General features: G+C 54.4%; 11 protein-coding genes across 11 annotated transcripts; 3 read left to right on the top strand and 8 right to left on the bottom strand.

Annotated features, from left to right (window-relative positions):
* Window positions 1-320: 320 nt before the first annotated feature.
* Window positions 321-1,644, bottom strand: L969DRAFT_89192 (uncharacterized protein). The gene is made up of 4 exons (XM_014711053.1): window positions 1,061-1,644; window positions 860-1,009; window positions 475-808; window positions 321-422 (listed from the first exon to the last, which is right to left on the bottom strand). The coding sequence occupies exons 1-4, from the start codon at window positions 1,223-1,225 to the stop codon at window positions 406-408; spliced, it is 666 nt and encodes a 221-aa protein (XP_014566539.1). The 5' UTR covers window positions 1,226-1,644; the 3' UTR covers window positions 321-405.
* Window positions 1,645-2,013: 369 nt separating this feature from the next.
* Window positions 2,014-2,988, bottom strand: L969DRAFT_51617 (uncharacterized protein; the record flags this gene model as incomplete). Its single annotated transcript, XM_014711052.1, has 5 exons — window positions 2,014-2,252; window positions 2,301-2,360; window positions 2,413-2,551; window positions 2,599-2,616; window positions 2,671-2,988. The coding sequence occupies 5 exons, from the start codon at window positions 2,986-2,988 to the stop codon at window positions 2,014-2,016; spliced, it is 774 nt and encodes a 257-aa protein (XP_014566538.1).
* A 612-nt stretch (window positions 2,989-3,600) lies between these two features.
* On the bottom strand, window positions 3,601-4,397 carry L969DRAFT_95795 (uncharacterized protein; the record flags this gene model as incomplete). Its single annotated transcript, XM_014711051.1, has 5 exons — window positions 3,601-3,738; window positions 3,787-3,921; window positions 3,971-4,049; window positions 4,139-4,256; window positions 4,358-4,397. The coding sequence occupies 5 exons, from the start codon at window positions 4,395-4,397 to the stop codon at window positions 3,601-3,603; spliced, it is 510 nt and encodes a 169-aa protein (XP_014566537.1).
* Window positions 4,398-4,765: 368 nt separating this feature from the next.
* Window positions 4,766-5,757, bottom strand: L969DRAFT_95794 (uncharacterized protein; the record flags this gene model as incomplete). The annotated part of the gene is made up of 6 exons (XM_014711050.1): window positions 4,766-4,782; window positions 4,840-4,963; window positions 5,015-5,158; window positions 5,212-5,301; window positions 5,339-5,550; window positions 5,739-5,757. 6 exons carry the CDS (start codon window positions 5,755-5,757, stop codon window positions 4,766-4,768), a joined length of 606 nt encoding a protein of 201 aa, XP_014566536.1.
* An 85-nt stretch (window positions 5,758-5,842) lies between these two features.
* Window positions 5,843-7,111, bottom strand: L969DRAFT_89182 (uncharacterized protein). Its single transcript, XM_014711049.1, has 3 exons — window positions 6,710-7,111; window positions 6,235-6,656; window positions 5,843-6,178 (listed from the first exon to the last, which is right to left on the bottom strand). Coding segments are annotated over exons 1-3 (633 nt in total). The 5' UTR covers window positions 6,712-7,111; the 3' UTR covers window positions 5,843-5,969.
* On the top strand, window positions 6,863-8,167 carry L969DRAFT_89180 (uncharacterized protein). Its single transcript, XM_014711048.1, has 6 exons — window positions 6,863-6,932; window positions 6,988-7,531; window positions 7,581-7,730; window positions 7,779-7,896; window positions 7,946-8,053; window positions 8,109-8,167. The coding sequence occupies exons 2-6, from the start codon at window positions 7,259-7,261 to the stop codon at window positions 8,120-8,122; spliced, it is 663 nt and encodes a 220-aa protein (XP_014566534.1). The 5' UTR covers window positions 6,863-6,932; window positions 6,988-7,258; the 3' UTR covers window positions 8,123-8,167.
* Window positions 8,112-9,735, bottom strand: L969DRAFT_89179 (uncharacterized protein). Its single transcript, XM_014711047.1, has 7 exons — window positions 9,676-9,735; window positions 9,592-9,619; window positions 9,033-9,533; window positions 8,458-8,841; window positions 8,365-8,403; window positions 8,262-8,314; window positions 8,112-8,204 (listed from the first exon to the last, which is right to left on the bottom strand). Exons 2-5 carry the CDS (start codon window positions 9,613-9,615, stop codon window positions 8,371-8,373), a joined length of 942 nt encoding a protein of 313 aa, XP_014566533.1. The 5' UTR covers window positions 9,616-9,619; window positions 9,676-9,735; the 3' UTR covers window positions 8,112-8,204; window positions 8,262-8,314; window positions 8,365-8,370.
* Window positions 9,736-9,790: 55 nt separating this feature from the next.
* Window positions 9,791-10,536, top strand: L969DRAFT_89178 (uncharacterized protein). The gene is made up of 4 exons (XM_014711046.1): window positions 9,791-9,807; window positions 9,860-9,927; window positions 9,980-10,205; window positions 10,257-10,536. The coding sequence occupies exons 2-4, from the start codon at window positions 9,895-9,897 to the stop codon at window positions 10,493-10,495; spliced, it is 498 nt and encodes a 165-aa protein (XP_014566532.1). The 5' UTR covers window positions 9,791-9,807; window positions 9,860-9,894; the 3' UTR covers window positions 10,496-10,536.
* Window positions 10,106-15,312, bottom strand: L969DRAFT_89176 (uncharacterized protein). The gene is made up of 10 exons (XM_014711045.1): window positions 14,114-15,312; window positions 13,596-14,065; window positions 13,460-13,542; window positions 13,319-13,406; window positions 13,112-13,266; window positions 11,499-13,064; window positions 11,347-11,453; window positions 11,154-11,298; window positions 10,257-11,098; window positions 10,106-10,205 (listed from the first exon to the last, which is right to left on the bottom strand). The coding sequence occupies exons 1-9, from the start codon at window positions 15,277-15,279 to the stop codon at window positions 10,538-10,540; spliced, it is 4,341 nt and encodes a 1,446-aa protein (XP_014566531.1). The 5' UTR covers window positions 15,280-15,312; the 3' UTR covers window positions 10,106-10,205; window positions 10,257-10,537.
* Window positions 15,292-16,786, top strand: L969DRAFT_89174 (uncharacterized protein). The gene is made up of 3 exons (XM_014711044.1): window positions 15,292-15,612; window positions 15,669-16,383; window positions 16,433-16,786. The coding sequence occupies exons 1-3, from the start codon at window positions 15,392-15,394 to the stop codon at window positions 16,709-16,711; spliced, it is 1,215 nt and encodes a 404-aa protein (XP_014566530.1). The 5' UTR covers window positions 15,292-15,391; the 3' UTR covers window positions 16,712-16,786.
* On the bottom strand, window positions 16,731-18,355 carry L969DRAFT_89172 (uncharacterized protein). The gene is made up of 5 exons (XM_014711043.1): window positions 18,165-18,355; window positions 17,830-18,103; window positions 17,451-17,773; window positions 16,924-17,402; window positions 16,731-16,873 (listed from the first exon to the last, which is right to left on the bottom strand). Exons 1-5 carry the CDS (start codon window positions 18,315-18,317, stop codon window positions 16,756-16,758), a joined length of 1,347 nt encoding a protein of 448 aa, XP_014566529.1. The 5' UTR covers window positions 18,318-18,355; the 3' UTR covers window positions 16,731-16,755.
* Between the last annotated feature and the right edge of the window lie 32 nt (window positions 18,356-18,387).

Below are 18,387 nucleotides of genomic sequence, written 5' to 3'. Positions count from 1 at the left end.
TGTCGGGCCCTGTTATCGTCACAGAATGTCTGCAGTCTCGAAGCTGGCCACAGCGGTGATTAACAATAGCTCCTCGCCCGCTTTAGGTCTATAAGGAGAGGTCTTCATCCTTGCAGTCATGCCGCTATAAGCCGGCTGGCACGATGTACAGAGCTATGATTACCTTGGGACTGAGACTTGGGCCAGATGATGATGTCTCGCGCTGGGCGCTGTCGAGATTCTCAACGCTGGAGAGATCCTCTCGCGATCGCTTCATCATAATCAGGACCGATGTACCATCTGACTCACGGTCGTGCTGAGTCTTCATGCAGCATATAGCTTGCGAGAGGAGAGACTCGATGCATAGCGCACATCGTCAAGCACGTGCAATCTACAAGTGCGAATCCATGCGTCTGAAGACACGGCCTAAACCAAAATATAGCCTGTGGATCGTCGTCATGAATTCACTGCCTTTCGTGACAAGCATGAGCGTACCAAAGATAGCAAGCGCATATACTGCGCTATCGATACCAGAACGCTTCGCTGCATTGGTGTGTATGGGGTTACTTGCGCTGCTTGTTGAGCTTCCTCTGCTTGGTATCGTGGCCATGGAGCGTTGTGCTGTCGCGGTTGCAGTTACTGTGAGAGGTGCTGGAGTATTGGTGGTTGTAACCGCAATTGTAGCTGCCGCCAGTGTGCCAGTGAAGTCGGCAGTCGTGACGGGGACTGCAGAAAGTGAAATGTCGGCAGCTGATGAGGATGCAGAGGAGTCACTATCGCTGTTGTCTAGGACCGCATCACAAGTGGTTACGAGGTCGGAGGCTGCACTCTGTCATGAAATCAGTCGACTGGTAGCCTTGCGATTTGACGATACACTCACTGATACGAGCTCGGTCGTTGCGAGATCGAGAGAGGGATCACCTACGAGACATTCTGCACAGCTGCTGAGTCCTTGATCGACTGCATCACTGTTGCAGTAGCAAATTGCGTCGACGTCATCGCCACTCGAGTTGAGGCATGCCTCAACATCCTGCCTTTAAGCTGAACAGCCTGCTCGATGATATTCAAAAGCGCGCATTACCTGCGTGAATGCCGAGCAAGCCGATGCACAGTCTTCGGAGATGAGTGAACCGACGATGCCGATGTCGGAGCCAATGTCCGCACTCTGTCTAGTCTGCAGCCTGAAGAGTGGTTTCGCGATGCCCAGCGCAGCGAGAGAGACGACAATGATGGACTTGAGTAGCATCTTTGTCACTTCCTAGCAAGCTTCGCTATAAATTTGCTGGGTGACCGGTCTTATGTAGGGTGCGGAGAGGGGCACGACCATGCCCTTATCTAGCAGATCGCTAGGTAGGGACCATGTGACTGAAGAGACATGAACGGAAACGGGATGTACTACCCCGGTGAGTGACCTGGGAGAGACCAGAGGCCGTAGTATGCGGGTCGAGGAGGCTTGAGGGAGCAGGTCAAGGTACATAGACGGCTGAGCGCTGAGCGCGGGACGATCCCGTCGCGCCTGCAGCGCTACAGAAGATCCAGAACTTCCTCCACATTGGCCCGCTTGCCTTCTGCCTGTATCAATTCATGGACCAGATCCCGAATCCCCACGATCATCTGGCACGAGCGCGTGATTGAGCTGATCAGTCAAAGGACTCCTCGGACACGTCCAACCCGTCTTCACCGAAGCTGTGAAGTCTCCAAAGACGCTCCTCCCGGTGATTCACATCCCGCTGTCGATCCTCCGTACCAGAGCTCAGATCCAGATCGTCGCCACGAACCTCGCGGCCCGTGTGCTGGTCGCTGACATTCTTTTTCTGCCGCTCTGGCTTGCTCGCCTCTGCATTTTGTTTATGGGCGATGTCTGAGAGGGACGTCCCAGAGCTCTCATGATAGCTCAGATGGCTGCTCAGCCGATGCAGCCAAAGATTCCTACAGATTGACTGGCACAAGCCAATTCAGCTCACGAGCTGGTGTCGCATACATCGATTGCAAAGGAAACTACCAATCGCAACCCGTTAATCACTTCATCAGCTGTCAGTACTGGCCAAGAGCTTGACGCTCGAGTACCGTGAGTTCCAGATCAGTTTGTGACAGGAGGCAAGGCAAGAAACACAGGCTGTTGAAGCCGTCTGAGCTGTCCTCATTGATGTTGTACCGAGTGGTAATTCTTCTGCGCTGGCTGGGCACAAATACGGCACCGGCGCAGCCAATTAGCGCCATGACGCCGCAGAAAGTCATGCAAGCCCCGTTGACGGACGAAGTGGCCGTGCCAGCTGCATTGCAGATCAGACCCATTCCCGCACGATGGCGTCGGAACGTACGCTTGCCTGCTTCAAGAGCGTTGATACGCTCCTCGTTCTGGCCGTATGCGATGCAAGGGCCTGCATATGATCCTCATCAGCAAGACTCAAGGTCGGTAAATGGGGTGCATACAGCACCAGGGCAGGAGTATCCCACTCTTCACTTCGCTGGAGAAGGTAGGATAAGTCCAATCTCGCTTCGCCGAGTGGCCAAATGAAGGAGCGCCAGCATTCGTCTGGGACGTTGCGACGACCATTGAACTGGCAGCTGTCTGCACCCACATTAAGCGTCATAGTCAGTCGTCTATGGAACACGTACCGGCTGTTGCATGACGGGCTGAGACTGCAGGTGGAATCAGCTCCGCCGGTCATACTAGCGAGACGAGCGCACTGTTTGTTGCTGATAGGTCGGACGTCCAGGTTGTGCATAGACTGGCTGCTGGACCTGTCTCATTTGCGGGTGCGGTACTGACTGTCCCTGCATTGGATGCTGACCCGGAACATATCGAACAGGCTGGCCTTGTGCAGGCTGAGGCTGCTGTACGTATTGAAACCCGGGAGGCAGCTGTCCGGCAGGAACTTGGATGTATTGCACCTGGGGCTGTCCTTGCATTTGCATCTGATTAGGCTGCATCTGCACTTGGACTGGATACGCTCCGGGAGGCGATTGAAAGTTCTGGTTGGCCGGAACATATGTGACTTGCTGCATGGCGCTGCTGCAATATCGAGTCAGTCGTCTGCCTGCCTCGAGCTGTTCACCGGCTTCACACGAAGCGGCTGAACGGAAGGAAAGATGCGGGACGTAGAAGGTTCTCGACGGGATGCTTGCATTGGAGCCTGCGAGTAAAGGGGAGCCTCCGAAACAGCGGTTGATCCGGGTTGATCCCGCGCGCGCGAAGTCGAATAGACTAGATCGCGCGTCCCGTTGCACCTACGGTTCCGAGAACTGCCCCGCCGCTATGCTGGGCAAGAGCGATACGGCGATCTCTCAGCATGTATGTACTTGAGCTCTGCACGCTAATCTAGACAGTTCGCAAAGTCCGGGGTGAACACCCTCGTCGTCTCTCACACGCCGCACGGGAGGTCGCCAAATCTAAGATCGCTCATAGCATCTCAGGTAGCCCACAAGCGTCAGCTATGGCCGAGCCATCGACTGACATGCTCGAAGATGCTGAAAATCATCGAGGACAAATGTATGGTCAAGCATATCATGAATTGCTCTGCACGAAGACTGGAAAGTAGTAAAGGGGGTAAACAATGAAAGCGAGACTAGGGTGTTGTCCGACAGCATGGCCTGCGTCTGAAGTACTGGATGCTCTGACTACAGAGCATAGATCGCGCTCAAAGCAGCCACGGCGAGTAAGAGGCCACTGATGCCGAGTTGAGATGCTCCGTCGATCAGTGGAGAAAGTGAGGTGTCAGAGGAATCGCAGTCCGAGAGAACATTTTCATAGGCCGACTGTTCAGACAGTCAGTGACGCATTGCGATATTCAGCATGCAGCTAACATTTGCTCTGTCTTGGTCGTCGCTGTTTAGGCTACTGGAGTCCGCGACGCAAGAATAGCAGTCCTGCAACGAGCCGTCATTAGGGCAGAAGCAGGTCGGGTCGAGCAGGTTGCCGTTCGAGCAGCTGTTGACAGCCTGCAGGCTTCATTTGAGATTTGCGAAAGACAAGGTAGCAGCGACTAACGTCATAGAGGGCCGCGCAGTCACTGTCGCAGTCTTGTGGGACGAAGCTCCCAAAAGTGGTGAGATCGCTGCCCAGGCCGCTGTCACGGGCGTGCAAGCGTTGGGCGGGCTTCGCAAGGCAGAAAACGAGGAGCCAAGCCGATGTGATCAAATGAAGAAGCATGGCGACGTCTTGACGTTGCGGTAGCTAGGCGCAATGAGCTCTGTGCGACGCTTTCTTCGTCCAGCAATCAGCGGAGGAGCGACTTCTCGAGGCCGAACGAAGTGCAAGGCTTGGCGAATAGCCGCTAACGGGTCGCAAAACGTGAGCAGAGAAGCAATGGCCGATCTGCGGGCATGCCAGCGCCGTGAGACAGGCGACGGGAGATCCCGCCCCGCCTGTGCATACTTGATTCTGCATGCACTCGCTCGGTCCGAAGTATCCTCATGTCGCGGGAGCACGGTCCCATGGTGCACGAACGAGTCAGTAAGAATGTATGCGGGGGCCCTTTCATCGGATCAAGCTGAGAATGGTTAATCGTGGATGTACCAACGTTCGCGTTGTAACGCGACTGCTTTTTTTCTGGATGTACAGCTGCTCGAATTTATTGATGCTGCAACGTATGTGAGCATGTGTAATCCACCAATCTCTGAAGCTAAGCTAGGTTGTCTATCGGGCGCAACGTCAAAGTACTCTTGAGGACCAGAATCGGCCTGATCATCAGGTCATCTCTCAGGCTCAACGAGCAACGGGTCTGGGCAGTCTAGTCGCGTTGCATCAGAGAGTTTCCAGACGATGTTCACAGGTAGCTCGGTCCTAGAGAAAGACGCAAACTGTCGACGGAGAAATTTGTAAGCTACGCAGGATTTTTGTTCGGCAACGAAGCGTACCAAGGATGACAGCAACGCTGAGCGTGACACTGCTCACGCGAACAGTTGCAGCATTACCCCCGATGGTGATGGGAGTCGGATCAGGCGATTTGCAATCCGGATCACCGATATCGATGGCAGCAGCCTGATCGCTGGCATTGATAAGCATGTCAATGCAGTGTGGGATTATACCCACCTCGGCAGTATTGGTGTCCTCGATCGATACGCTGCTAGATCCCTCGATACATTTCTCACAGTGACTCACTCCTGCACTTGCGGAAATTGCATTGCAGAGGCAGACCGGATAGAGCAAGTTGCCGCTCGTACAGTTGGCGATATTCTGCTTACCCCCTCGGTCAGTCAGACGCAGATGTATGAAGACGTGATACCGACTGTGTAGAGCTTGCTGCAAGTCATGTCACAATCCGGTGGAATGTATGATAGAAATGCATCGAGATCGTTAGCCAGACCTCTACTAGTGCTCTGTCGCGCGTAAAGGCGTTGTACAGAATTGGCTGACGAGATGCCGAACAGCCAGGCGAGACACACAGCCCTGCACAGCATGACGATGTATGGCTCGTAACGCAAGAAAGGTGGGCGGCCAGCCGCAATTTGTAGCCTGATCCTTTATGGTAGGCGGCACGAGCTTAATGCCAAGCTCTGTTGCGGGCCGTTTGGCCCATATGTGCTCGCGATTGCGAGCGGGATCTGCACGGGACGTCAGATACCGAACTATCGTGCAGTCCGTTCTAGGTCAGCCGGAATGACCAGCGCTTCAGAGACAGCGGGACATCCCGTAGCCGTCTCGTCTTTGTTCGTGGACAGCCGCTGAAGTGCTGCAAGATGACACCTTCTAGGGTGCGATTGGAAGGACGAGCTAGAGCAGGCGCGATCTTGCGCTGTAGTCAGCATTTAGATACGATCAGCGGATGTGCGCATGATCATTATATACATATCACATGACCGATGGCTCTCAACGCGCAGGCGCCGGTGCCTCGGCATCTCAGGAGCTCGGCGCGCTAGTAGGCCAGCAATCGTTGTGTATCCTGAAAGTGACATAATCCTACAACCGTCCAATATACCACAAGATGTAAAGCAGGCAAGAGCCAGGTGGGGGGGGGGGCAGCTTGCAGGGTCCCAGCACGTCCCAACTAGTCATCGTCTGAGCCGTCCAAGGCTCCACTGGGGCCAACCGAATTTGGTCCGAGCGAGCCGGCGCAAGTGCCATCCGGCAGACAATTTTCATCGCCACCAGAAGAATCGGAGGAGCTACTGTCGCTGCTGTCAGCGCTGCTGGATGAAGCGTTACTGCTGCCCGAGCTCGTCTTCGATACACTACTGTGCTTCTTGTGTTGGCTCACTGGAAATGAACAACGCATTAAGACATGTCAAGCATAGCCGCTATCGCGATCTTACCTCCGACACCAGCGCCAATAGCGATGGCGAGTATGACAACGACGGCAACAATTATGATGATGAGCAGGTTGCGACGTCGATTGTCGCGTCTCTGGACAGGCTGGCCGGCCGTTTCGAGCACAAAGGGATAGCCAGCGGGAGACATGTCCTTTTCGAGGTACGATGGTTGAGCATGCGATACAGGACGGGTCATCATGGGCGAGGCAATTGGTGTAGCGATCGGCGAAGTCATATAGACCGGCTGAAATTGGTTCATGGGCTGCTGGATCTGCTGACCGGCCATGTAGGCTGGGTTCTGCACCATGACCGGCTGTGCAGGCTTCGAGTGCCGCCTGCTCTGCCCATGCGAGTGCGAGTGATGTCGGTCGGCGTGCGGACGCGATGTTCTGTTGTCCGAGTGACCATGAGAATGATGCGACGGCCTGATCGGAGGCAATGCTCAACGCTCGCGACTGACGAAGGACCGGCGACCTACATTCTGAACTAAGGCAAAGGCTTATCTGGGAATTGGCAAGAATCTGAAGGGCAGTCTACTTATGCGGGTCGAACGCGCTGGTCTATAATTGTCGTCCGGTCGAGACCATCGCTACCGTACCCATACTTCGCGAGACATGAGGCGTAGCGTGGTATCATCTTGAGGGATCTGCAGCGGGATGGAAGATGCGTAGGGCTGGACCTCGTGCCAAAGTCAAAGTCAGGCAAGGCGAACTGGAAGTGTATGCGATCAAACAGTTCGGCTGATTGGTTGATCAGATCATCCGAGCCCCTATCAGAATCATCGCGGAGACGCGGGATGATGGACATACTAAAGCCGAGGAGTGATCAGCGACAATGCGCATGATCCGTCAGCTCGGTCGCGACGGGTTAGCGCCGCGTGCGGGACCACGGAATCGTCGGGAACCGTTGATACCGTCTGCGTGCATTCGCTGCTCCCTGTCTGCCTTCTGACCCGCTTTCGCAACGTCTTCTAGTATATTCCATCCTGCTCGTCGGTACTGTATCCCGCCAATGTCTCTATGGCCAGATGGCCGGCCGCACTGGATTCAGTCAGATGAAGGCTTGTTCGCGTTCGCAGACCTCTCCACCTCTCAGACCACGAGACAAGACAGCTCGACATCGCTCAAGACTGACAAGCATGCTTTTCAAGTCTATCATTGTTGCATCTCTCGCCGCGACATGCATCGCTAAGCCGCTCTTCAGACTGCAGCCCCGGCAAAGCGGTGACATTTTATCGGATCTCAACACCATTGCCAATGCAGTCACCCCCTTCTGTGACATCTGTAGCGTTCTCGCTAGCGTACGTTGACCTTACATAATGAGCACCATGCTCAGACGCGGCAGTACAGGAGGCCACCAATTGCGCTAGCTCGGACGGGTCAAGTATCGATATCGATTGCTTTTGTAATGCCGATTATACGAATCTCGGTCTAGATCAATGCTACACTTGCATCGATGTAGACACATCAGTATCTGCTAGTGACGTCGACGCATCCGATGTAAGCATCGAAAGCCTCATGTCCGCGTGGTGGTTGACCGTTGTCCAGAACGCGGCCACCGATATTAAGACGATTTGCTATAATGCGCTTGGTCATGATGAGGACGCTCAGACGACTTCTTCTGGCGATGTCAGCAGCTCGACCAGCAGCACACCAAACAGAGGTGGTGCGTGTGAGCTGAAAAGGCTTTGGGCTCGCTGACAGAGGCATCGCAGGTAATCCGACCTCAACCGCTCGGCCGTCTACCTCCTCACTTGCGCAGCAGAAGAGCGGTGCCGGTCAAGTCAGTATAAGCTGTCTGTCCCTCGCGCTGGCTGGTATAGGTATGTATCCATTTTCGAAATGATGCGCACTGCTCATCAGAGATCCTGCGGTCAGTCGGTCTGCTCTGAGTGAAACGGTATTTCTATAACATCCTTCTGCTCATTCATCTCGGCATTGTAAAATGCCAGCATCTGGCTCAGTATGCAAAGTCTGCTTTCCGGTTTGAGCACTACTTGAAATGAAACAGCGAGAGCGATGCAAGCTGACAACAGTATCTTTTGAGCCCCGGGGACCAAGCGAGGCAGATTAAGGCACGACCTCTGCGCCTACGGGTCAGCTGCTTGATGGTTCGATGAGCGAAAGGCCTTACAGTTCTTTACGCGACGACGTAGACTCTGACCTCGTTATCCTGCGCGTGCCTCATCGTCAGCTCAAACACTGACGTAAGTAGCAGAAGACAGACTGTGTAACCAGCAAAGAGAGTCTGACCGTCTGGCGACCAGGCCAAGCTCGTGCACTCTGGCTGACGAGCATTGCCAGAGACAGACACAAAGTCCGGTCGGAGCTCATCGACGATCGACTTTGATTCGAGATCGAAGATCTTGATGCAGCTTGCCGTGGCAGCGCAGAGCCAGTAGCGGTTGGGCGAGAAGACGAGAGCGTTGACGATATCCTTTGCGTCTAGCGAGTAGAGATGCTTATCTTCGTTGAGATCCCACAGCATGGTGATGCCGTCCTTGCCACCTGAAGCGCAGAGCGATCCGTCGGGTGAGACGGTGACGGTTGACACGTAGCCAGTGTGGCCGGAGTGGGTCGAGCGCAGCTTGCAGTTGGACAGCTCGAACACCTGTTGCTCGACTGTCAGCACTGCGCTTTGGGGTGCAGGTTGCGAGGTAGGAGTCAGAGATCTTGGTGGATGATAGATTGTCTCATTGGAGGCGCGTAAACGCCAGCTCTGAAGTAGCAAATATACACAAGGTTGTACTCATCTTGCTTGGCGAAGGAGAGAGAACCAGAAGAGCGAACGAATCGACTCACTTTGACGACCTTGTCCCAACCAGCCGAGACGATGACGGGGTTCATCGCGTTGGGCGAGAATCTGACGCAAGACACCCAGTCGGAGTGACCTTCAGCCTTGATCTCAAACTTGAGCTCGCCGAGGGTGTTCCAGAGCTTGATCGTGCGATCTCTGGAGCCAGAGACGATGTGACGGTTGTCGGCCGAGAAGGAAACGCTGAGGACGTCCTTGTCGTGGCCGACGAAGCGAACTTTCGTCATGCCGGTGTTGAGATCCCAGAGGCGGAGGGTCTTGTCCCATGAGGAAGAGAGGGCGAATTGGCCGTCGAAGGAGATGACGATGTCAGAGACAAAGTGGTTGTGGCCTTTGAGGATCTTCTTGGGGTAGCCGTACGAGCCATCCTCGCGAGTGAGCTGCCAGACGATGATCGTCTTGTCGCGCGATGCCGTCAAGATCATGTCCGGGTTCTCGGGCGTCGTTGCGATGGCAGTGACCCAATTGCCATGACCGCTGAGCGTGCCCTACGAGAGAGCCCATGGACGTCAGTCTTTGCAACTCAATCAGCAAAGCTATGCGTACCTTGAAGATGAGCTGTTCTGTCATCTTGCTAACGAGCGTTCCTTGTGGTCAGCAGAGCAGGTACTGGCTTCCAAACTTGCTCACCTGTGCGTCCAAAAAGCTTCAACAAGCCCGACAATCCAAAATTCTGAGAGAAGCCAATTTTGAGCGTGAGAGAAAGTTCAGTGGCTGCTCGCGAATTTCGGCGCATCAAAGCTAGCCGTCTCAGCCTTGCTGGTACGTCAAGCCAGCGATACTGCCATTCGGACTGGCTAACACTCTGGTACAGCATATTGACAAGGCACAGCCTCAAACTCGCCCACCATGCCGCCCAAAATGGACCCCAACGAGATCAAAGCAAGTCATCTTGCACCTTGCCCGCCTGCGCCAGCTAATCCATGCCCAATAGATCATCTACCTGAGAGCAACAGGTGGTGAAGTCGGTGCCTCATCTGCACTGGCGCCCAAGATCGGTCCCCTCGGTCTGGCACCCAAGAAAGTCGGTGAAGATATCGCGAAAGCGACGGGCGACTGGAAAGGACTGCGAGTGACCGTTCAGCTCACCATTCAGAATCGTCAAGCGGCCGTCTCTGTCGTTCCGTCTGCTTCTTCTCTCGTCATCCGAGCTCTCAAGGGTTAGCTGCTGTCAGCTTGACGGTGGCCAGTGCTGACAAGTCTGCCTACAGAGCCACCTCGTGACCGCAAGAAGGAAAAGAACATCAAGCACAGCGGTAACATTGCATTCGAGGAGATCGTAGAGATTGCAAGGAAGATGCGCCACAAGTCTCTCGGCAACAACTTGGCCTCAACAGTCAAGGAGATCCTCGGTACTGCTCAATCTGTCGGCTGCACCATCGACGGCAAACCACCGCATGATGTGATTGACGAGGTCAACTCGGGAGAGAGGGAAGTACCGGACGAGTGATGTCGCTCTCTGCATTGCATGTTGCATTTCTCGCGGAAGACACTACAGCAGGAAGCCACGGATGACCAGCATGGGATCTAGAGCCTGAGCCGGCATGGCTGATTTTGACGACTTCTCCATACCGTCGTGTCCTTCGAAATCCGAATCAGAGTCAGAATCGAGCGCAGGCATGCGTAAGCCTGTCGCCACCCGCTGGATCCTCGGATTCTGCACTGTGCTCTGCTTTTGCTCGAGAGCAGCGTCGTCGGTGTGCTCAGGCGAGGCTATCGTCGCTTTGTCCATGAGCGCTCTGCCTGCTTCACTGATGGCGTTTGTCGTCGCAGAGCATAGCGGTAGGTCGAAGAGCTCGAGGATGTACCGCCTGATGGGCAAACGGTAGTGATAATGCTCCAGCATCGATAATGCTCGCCAGTAGATCTCTGGCGATCTGAGCGCGGCGGAGCGACGAGACTTGAGACCTGCAAGTTGCTTCGAAGCGGTGTTCGTCATGAGGTAGTTACTCAGATTGGAGATTGATGACACGACTGAGCGCTCATCCTTGTCGATCGGCTGAGCGCAGCTGGGTGGCCCTTGACCCGCAATGCGCAATTGCCATGCTTCGACCTGTGCATACCCGGTCACAGTCAGTATGACCCTTGGCTGAAAGGGCAGGACGCACAGTGAGGAGGCTATCGAGCTTGCGCGGGAGGCAGATGCCTAGCGGCTGACCTAGCGGCGATCTGGTCGTCTCCCAGCCATACTCAGCCAGAGTTGCCGCACCTGCCGCCGTGCTCGAAACGAGGCCAAGCACGAAGAAGCACGTTCTGCTCAGGTATTAGCAGACACTCCAGCTCGATCCTAGGAGACCCCACCCTCGAACAGTCAAGCAGGGTGATCGTTCGGCAACCTCGATTAGATCCGGTATGAGCAGCTCATCTTCGACAAGCTGAAAGCCAACTTCAGACGCCGCAATATTGCCCTGCATCATGATCAGCACCGGTGCCATCGATGCACGTAGACGTACTACTGCCCACAGGACACTCTTCAGCTTTGACAGTGCCGCTAGATCAGAGCCTTCGAGACCGCAGTCGCGTATGTATTGTGCGAAATCGGCAAAGTGTCCGCTGGCTTCGAGCATCGCGCAGCCATCCTCCGTCTTGGCCAGCTCGCCATAGAAATGCACCGGCAGAGCATCGTCCCATTCCCCCATTTCTTCGGGCGATCGCTCTGCTTGACCGAACAATGACGCTAGTGCGAGCTCGACTTTGACGGCGTAGTAAAAGTTGCGATAGTGGAACCAGTCTTGTAGCTCCCTCTCGATGTAGCCGATATCGAACAAGTATCGAGTACCGATGGTTGTGGACATGAATCGCGTCAAGAGGGGTATGCCTACTTCGCCCAGATGGTCCAGAGAAGGCTCCAGCTCGACAATCGTCTCGAGGATCTCTGGAGAGTCGCATGCAGGGTAGAGTATATCGACGACGAGCTCTCTGACCTCGTTGGAAGAGTCGTACAGCTGCAGTAGCAAACACCGAATGATCCACTCCGTAGGCGCATGCGAATCTTTGATCAGTTCGCCGAGGTGCCGCGTTGCAAAGAGTCTCATTTGCTTGTAGCTCGATGTCAACGTTTTGTTGAGTATGATACGTGTATGGCCTTCGAGGTCATAACTGAGATTCTTGACAATCTGCTGAGAAAGATCTTCCCGACTGCGTAGATCACTCAGGTGGTAAAAGAGTGTGAAGAGATGCGCTTCGCTCATGAGCTTGACGCCTTCTCTGTGTCTGCTGTAGACGCCAATGATATTGAAGTAGCCTGTCGAAACAGTCTCCTCCAACTGCTGGCGGGAAAAGACACTTGCTGGCCCGGCAGGGGTGGCGAGCGGATCAAGTTCGCTCAAGCAGTCAGAGATTTCGCGAAGCAAGCCGTCCTCTCGCAAATACTGACTGCCCTCTCTCGTCGCGAGTAGCGTGGTCAGAAGCACAGTGGCGAGATTTGTCCATTTGGCATGGTCTGGTGTGTTCTTGAGGTCGCTGTACCTGCGTGCGTGTGGGTGATAGAAAGCAAGGAGCCTGTGCATGAATTTTGAGCCACGGATCGCCTCTTCCAATCGCTTCTCATTCCGCAATGGGCCCTCTGCCAATTGCAAAAGGGTATCATAGTTCCATTTGGTATGATCTTTGCTGCTGAGTACTTGTGACTCGATGAGGAGGTTGCGAAATGCGACGTCATCGACTTGCATGCCCATCTGTACTCGCGCACTCTCGACTGCCTTCTGACCGCGCTTCAAAGGATCGTCAGACGAGTCTGTACGCTCCATATCTTGCGAGGTTTGTTGACGGGCTCGATCGCTCCGCCGCCTCGATCGAGTGAGCGAGTCGACAGAGAGGAGGATGTTGCTCGCCGCTAGCTTAGCCACGACGCCATGACGACCCGCTCTGTCCGCAAAGAGGTGAGGCAAGGCTTGCAGTTTTGCTGCATGTGAGGCAGGCAAGACGCGTTTGGATAGCTGCATGAGCTCTGCAAGCAACAGTGCCGACTTTCGTTTCAGTATAGCTGTGGTCTCTGTTGTCGTTAGCGACACCAATGCCTGCTTGTTATCAGCTTGCACGCCGACACTTCCAGCTAGATGCTTACTTCTATTCCGCCTGCTTCGGTCCATATGAGAAGAAAGAGCGCGCGAAAGTGGTCATTGAGTCTGCTGACGCCAGGTCGATTGGAGTGTTTCGCCGCATCGGCTTGCCTTCTGCTCCTCGCCAGAGGCGCAGCAGTGAGTCGGTGCTGCCTGTACACTATGCCAATCTTCCAGTCGTCCGATCCAACAGAGAGACAAGAGAAGCTTACGAGATAACCGACGGCCTTCGAGATAGCTGACGTACCATGATGGCGTAGCGATGTCAAAGACCTGAAAGAGCGTGTCAAGGGCAGTTTCCTGCACGAAAGTATCCTCAGACTAGCGCATGGCTGAATTGGAGACGGTCATACCCTTCCGGCGAGTGAAGCAGTGGCAAGATTACCGACAAGCGATCGAATCGCCTGCTTGTTCTGCAAACACGAGAAGAATAACCCTGCAAGAAGAGGTTGAGTGTCGCCACATGCGTATGTAGCGTGAGCTGCTTACCGCTCCATGACCGGAGGAGCGAGATCGTCAGTTGCGCAAGTGGCAGCAGACGATCGTCGTTCTGCGTCGACCGAGCGACAGCTTCCGTTCCCACTCCCAAGCTGCTCTGCAGATCTATGCCCGGGCGAAAGTAGGATCGCGAAGCAGGCAAATCGAGCAGGTGGGCAAAGACACCGGCTAGCATTGGCGACAGTGCCGAAGGTCCCTCATTGACAGATTGCAAGAGCCGCTTGAGACCGCCCGAGCGAGCAAGCAGGTCGATATCGATGAGTGCCAGTTCTGCTAGCGTTTCGAGCGCTATCCAGCGGAGCTTGTCTTCTGTATGCTCTGCCACGGCTACGACGGCTCGAATGACACCAACAGAGGTGAATGGGTGATCGACGTCGTCTTGTGTGGGTTGTATACATGCTCGAACAAAGAGAAGCACTTGCTGACGCTCTGCATGGGATTTGGCATCTTTGGATAATGCTCTGCTTTCGGTATCAGCGCAAATCTGAGCAATGAGAGTCTCGGCTGACTTGATGATGTAGATGTGTATGGCGCTCTGGCTATGCAGAAGAGCAGTAAGGCGAGCAAAGTCGGTGACGAGCAAACGTAGCAACCGCCAAGTCATCGTACGGAGCGACTTTGACTGCGAGTCGTCCAGGCAAGGCATGATGCTTTGTTGAATATCTACTAGATCAAGCTGATACTTTGCCTTGGGGAATCTTCTGATGAGCTGACTGATGGAAGACATGCACGAGATCATGGCATTCTCATCCGGACGTGTCGCTTTTGCAAGCGTAGATAATCGTGTGAGCAGATCATGAAGGCGATCGGCAGGCGTTGCTCTGCCCGAGAAGCCTTCGAAGGAGACCTGATGATGCGCTTCGCCAGATGCACGACCGGAAGCAAACAGATCACCCTCCTCCTCGTCGCTCGAATAAAGCTGGTCACTCATCCAAGGTTTCGCGTTCATGACGCCGTTCGACGGAGACATCGAGCCAGGCTCGCTCGGCTGAGTGGGCTGTCTGATCCTCAAGGCTGGCGTAGCTGAAGAAGAGGAGGAGTAGCCAGAGGGCGGGAAATATCCTTTCGTTTTCGAAGCGCTCAGATAATCGATCGCGCCTGCAGTTGTCCTGCTTCGCGGTCGATTGACAGGCCAGTGGAACATATAACTCGAGCGAGATGCACTCTTGGGCTCCGGTGAATACTCCGAACCAGAGGCAGCACGAGACTTGGCCTTGTTGTCCGTCTGAGCAGCTACCGTTGCTGCTCTCCGTCTTGACGCTTTCGTCTCATTTCGAGGTGACGAAGCAGCCGAAGCTCGCTGCAACGAGTCTGCCTTCTTGCCGAGCTCAACCTGAAGAGTGTCTATCCTCGCTTGTGCACGCTCGAGCTCAGCTTGGACTTGATCTCTCAGTGCAGTCTGTTCGCTTGGCGAAGTAGGCGATGTCTGGCCCAATCCGGACGATGCGAGCAGATTGAGTGCACCGTCCTTGACGCGTATGAGTGTCTGGAGCTCCTCGTACAGCTCCTGCCATTCTTGCAGCTCGCTAGCCTCCAGTACGACCTCTCGTAGCTTGCTACTTTGCGCTGGTGAACCCTCTGTCGATGGCCGTGTCCGAGCTCTAGAAGGCAGGTCCGTTGTGACCGGGGGAGGTAGCTCGTCCACCTGCGTGCGAGGCGACGGCGGCGTCGACATGGTCAGGCCTTGGCCCGCAGCTGAGCTGCCAAGCACTTTCGGCACGGTCGACTCGTCGCGTCGCGCCTAGATTGACGCAACGATCTGACCTGCCTCTCGACTTGCTGCCACAATGGCAGACTCGATTCCGACTGCCGATGAAGTATCGTCCTTTCGCACAGTCGAAGAAGCACCAGAAGCCGTTTTACCAGAAGAAAAGCCCTCAGTGACGGCCGAGACGGCTTCAGAGGCACCCGTGAATATTGAAGCACTCATTCAGCTGGGCGACAAGCAATCTGCCTTGACCAAGTACAGAGATGCAGCCGAGACCTACTCTACAGCAGCAGAAGCATTGTACGTAGCCCCGGCGGGCCGCAATCTGCCATCTGCAGCTGAAAATGCGAGGACAGACGAGAAAAGCATGGAGACTTGCATATGGCTTCTGTGCCTGTACTCATTCGCTACGGTCGCGCCCTACTCAGAGGAGCAATACAAGCTTCTGGCGTACTGGGCTCTTCTGCTCCTGCTACTGCTCCCGCCGAACCTGCTCAGGCGAAACAGGCCAAGCCTGTTGGCAAATTGATCGAATTGTCGGATGATGAAGATGACGAGCCGGAAGAGGAAGCGCAAGAAGAAGCAGCGCCTGCCAACGGCGAAGACGAAGATGATCTCTCCATGGCATGGAATGTACTCGACACAGTCAGAGTCACGCTACTACGCGCTATTGACGCCTCGAGTTCAGCAGACGAAAAGCGACTGCATCAGCATACCCTCGTGCGCGTTCACGAACTGCTAGCGGAAGTAGCGACAGAGGAAGAACGGTTCGAAGAGGCGGCGCAGGAATATGTTGCCGCTACTGAGATCCAAACGATTATTCTACCTGATCACTCTAGGAACATGGCAAGTACGCACTACCTTGCTGCGCTCACCTTCGAGCAAGTCATCTCAAACCCTGCACAAGCGAGAGATGCCGCTGTGAAGCATGCTGCAATGGCAAAGACGATCCTCGAGAAGAGGCTGGCTTTGTTAGACGGTCGTGCAGCAACAGCAGCCGAAAGAGAGAAAGCGGAAGATGAAGCGGAATCCGATGACATTCGACCTTTGCTGTCCGAGATTGACGAAAAGGTGAGGGCTACTTTTGCTACTGATTCCTGCAAAGCTAATGACGGTTCAGATCAACGATCTGAAGACAATGGAAATAGGCGCAGGGACAGCAGCAGATGCAATCTTGCGCGATGCTCTCGCTGTCACAGGTCAAGCTGATCTCTCAAAAGCTACTCAGCCCACCGGCCCTGTGAACAGCCTTCAAGTAAAGAAGAAGCCAAAAGCAGCACAAGCGACGACGGCCAAGCGGAAAGCTTCTCCTGCTCTCGAAGAAGACAGCAAGAAGCAAAAGACCGGCGTGGAGGATAAGCAGGCCAAGGTGGAAGATGCTCGCGACGACGAAGCGTGATGTGCTGATTGTTGTACAATCCCATCTTTCGACAACATTTTGATTCAGTAGGGTCTATGTTGAGACAGAGGCGTATGCAAGTAAGGCTTGAGGCCTTCGCCAACGCCATAGTCCAGCGTCGCATAGCCGGTCTGCCCTTCCCCCTTGATTTGGTATTTGTAGCTGCTCTGGTCATGAGCTCTAGGTTGATAGATCGAGGAAGGAGGACTGACATGATGAGTCCGTCCAGACCCACAGGACCTCTAGCATGCGTCTTGCCTGTACTCACGCCTACTTCCGTTCCAAAGCCATACCGGAATCCATCTGCGAACCTCGTTGAAGCATTGACAAAGACGCCAGCGCTGTCTACCCCTCTGCAGAATAACCGTGCATCTTGTTCTGACTCGGTGATGATTGCATCGGTATGATGACTCGAATGCTCGTTGATATGCTTTATCGCTTCTTGTGTACTTTCGACCGATCTGACTGCCAGTTTGAGTTCGAGAAATTCGGTGTCAAAGTCTTCTGGCGTCGCTTGTAGGATGAGATTGCTTTGCGGTAGAGCGTGCAAAGCGGCCCTGCATTCTGGTGCAAGGCGTAGCTCGATATTAGATGCAAGGAGCGCTTTTGCTACTTCTGGCCATAGCGTATCGAGTAAGCTCTTATGGACGAGTAGCGTCTCTACCGCGTTGCAAGCGGCAGGGTACGAGATCTGCCCATCTCTTCAGCGCAAATTCTTACCGGTCTGGGATCTGCTCACCTTTGCATCGATGACGACTTTGATGGCTTTGGCGAGCTGAGCAGACTGATCGAGATAGATAGAGCACAACCCATCCGCATGACCCATCACCGCCATCCTGCTCTCTTGTTGTATGTACTTCACCAGCGAATTTGACCCTCTGGGCATGACCAGATCGATGTATTTGTCCTGATGTAACAAGGCTGCTATGTCTTCCCTCGTGCTGACGGTCTGGATGAAGTTGCGTGGCAGAGCAGTCTTGGCCAACGCGTCAGACATGATCCGCGTCAGACATTCTTGAGTCTCTAGTGATTCCTTGCCGCCTTTGAGTATGGCTGCATTGCCTGCATACAGTCCAGCCCTATGAACACCTGTCGATATTGCACAAAGTGACACGTGCCTGACTTGATGGCGAGTGCAGCGATGTTGATCATGACTTCGGGTCGCGCTTCGAAAATAACGAGCAGGACGCCGATGGGGCAGCTGATCCGATACAGCTCCAAGTCTTCATCCATCTTTGTAGCATACGTCACTTTCCCCAGCGGATCGGGCAAAGAAGCCACATCGCTTATTCCCTGCAGTACTTCGTCGAATTTCGTAGGCGACGAGCGTAAATTGAGTCTTTTGACAAGTGAGCCGCTCAATTTGCCAGCTGCTACCCCGTCATTGGCGGTCTGGAGGTGAAGTATGAGACAAATCGAGTGACCACCGAGGGGGCACTTGAAGGGCACGGACCTGCATGTCTCTTGCATTTGCAGCGAGAATCTCATCGCGAGCTGATGCTAGTGCCGCTCTGAGGGCCGACAATGCTTCGATTCGCTGATCAGATGTGAGTAGTTGAGCAGTCTCGAAGGCCCGCCGTGCATCTTGGGCGACTTGTTCCGCCATGGCCGTTGCCAAGCTGTCCGAAGCTTTGTCGACAAGGTGAGTCAGGGAAGCCACGTGACTGTTCGCGTGC

This window comes from Mixia osmundae (assembly GCF_000708205.1).
Source record: "Mixia osmundae IAM 14324 unplaced genomic scaffold scaffold_8, whole genome shotgun sequence".
NCBI classification, from domain to species: Eukaryota; Fungi; Basidiomycota; class Mixiomycetes; order Mixiales; family Mixiaceae; genus Mixia; species Mixia osmundae.
Note: the sequence above shows the minus strand (reverse complement) of the source record. Positions and strands in the feature narration are given on the sequence as shown.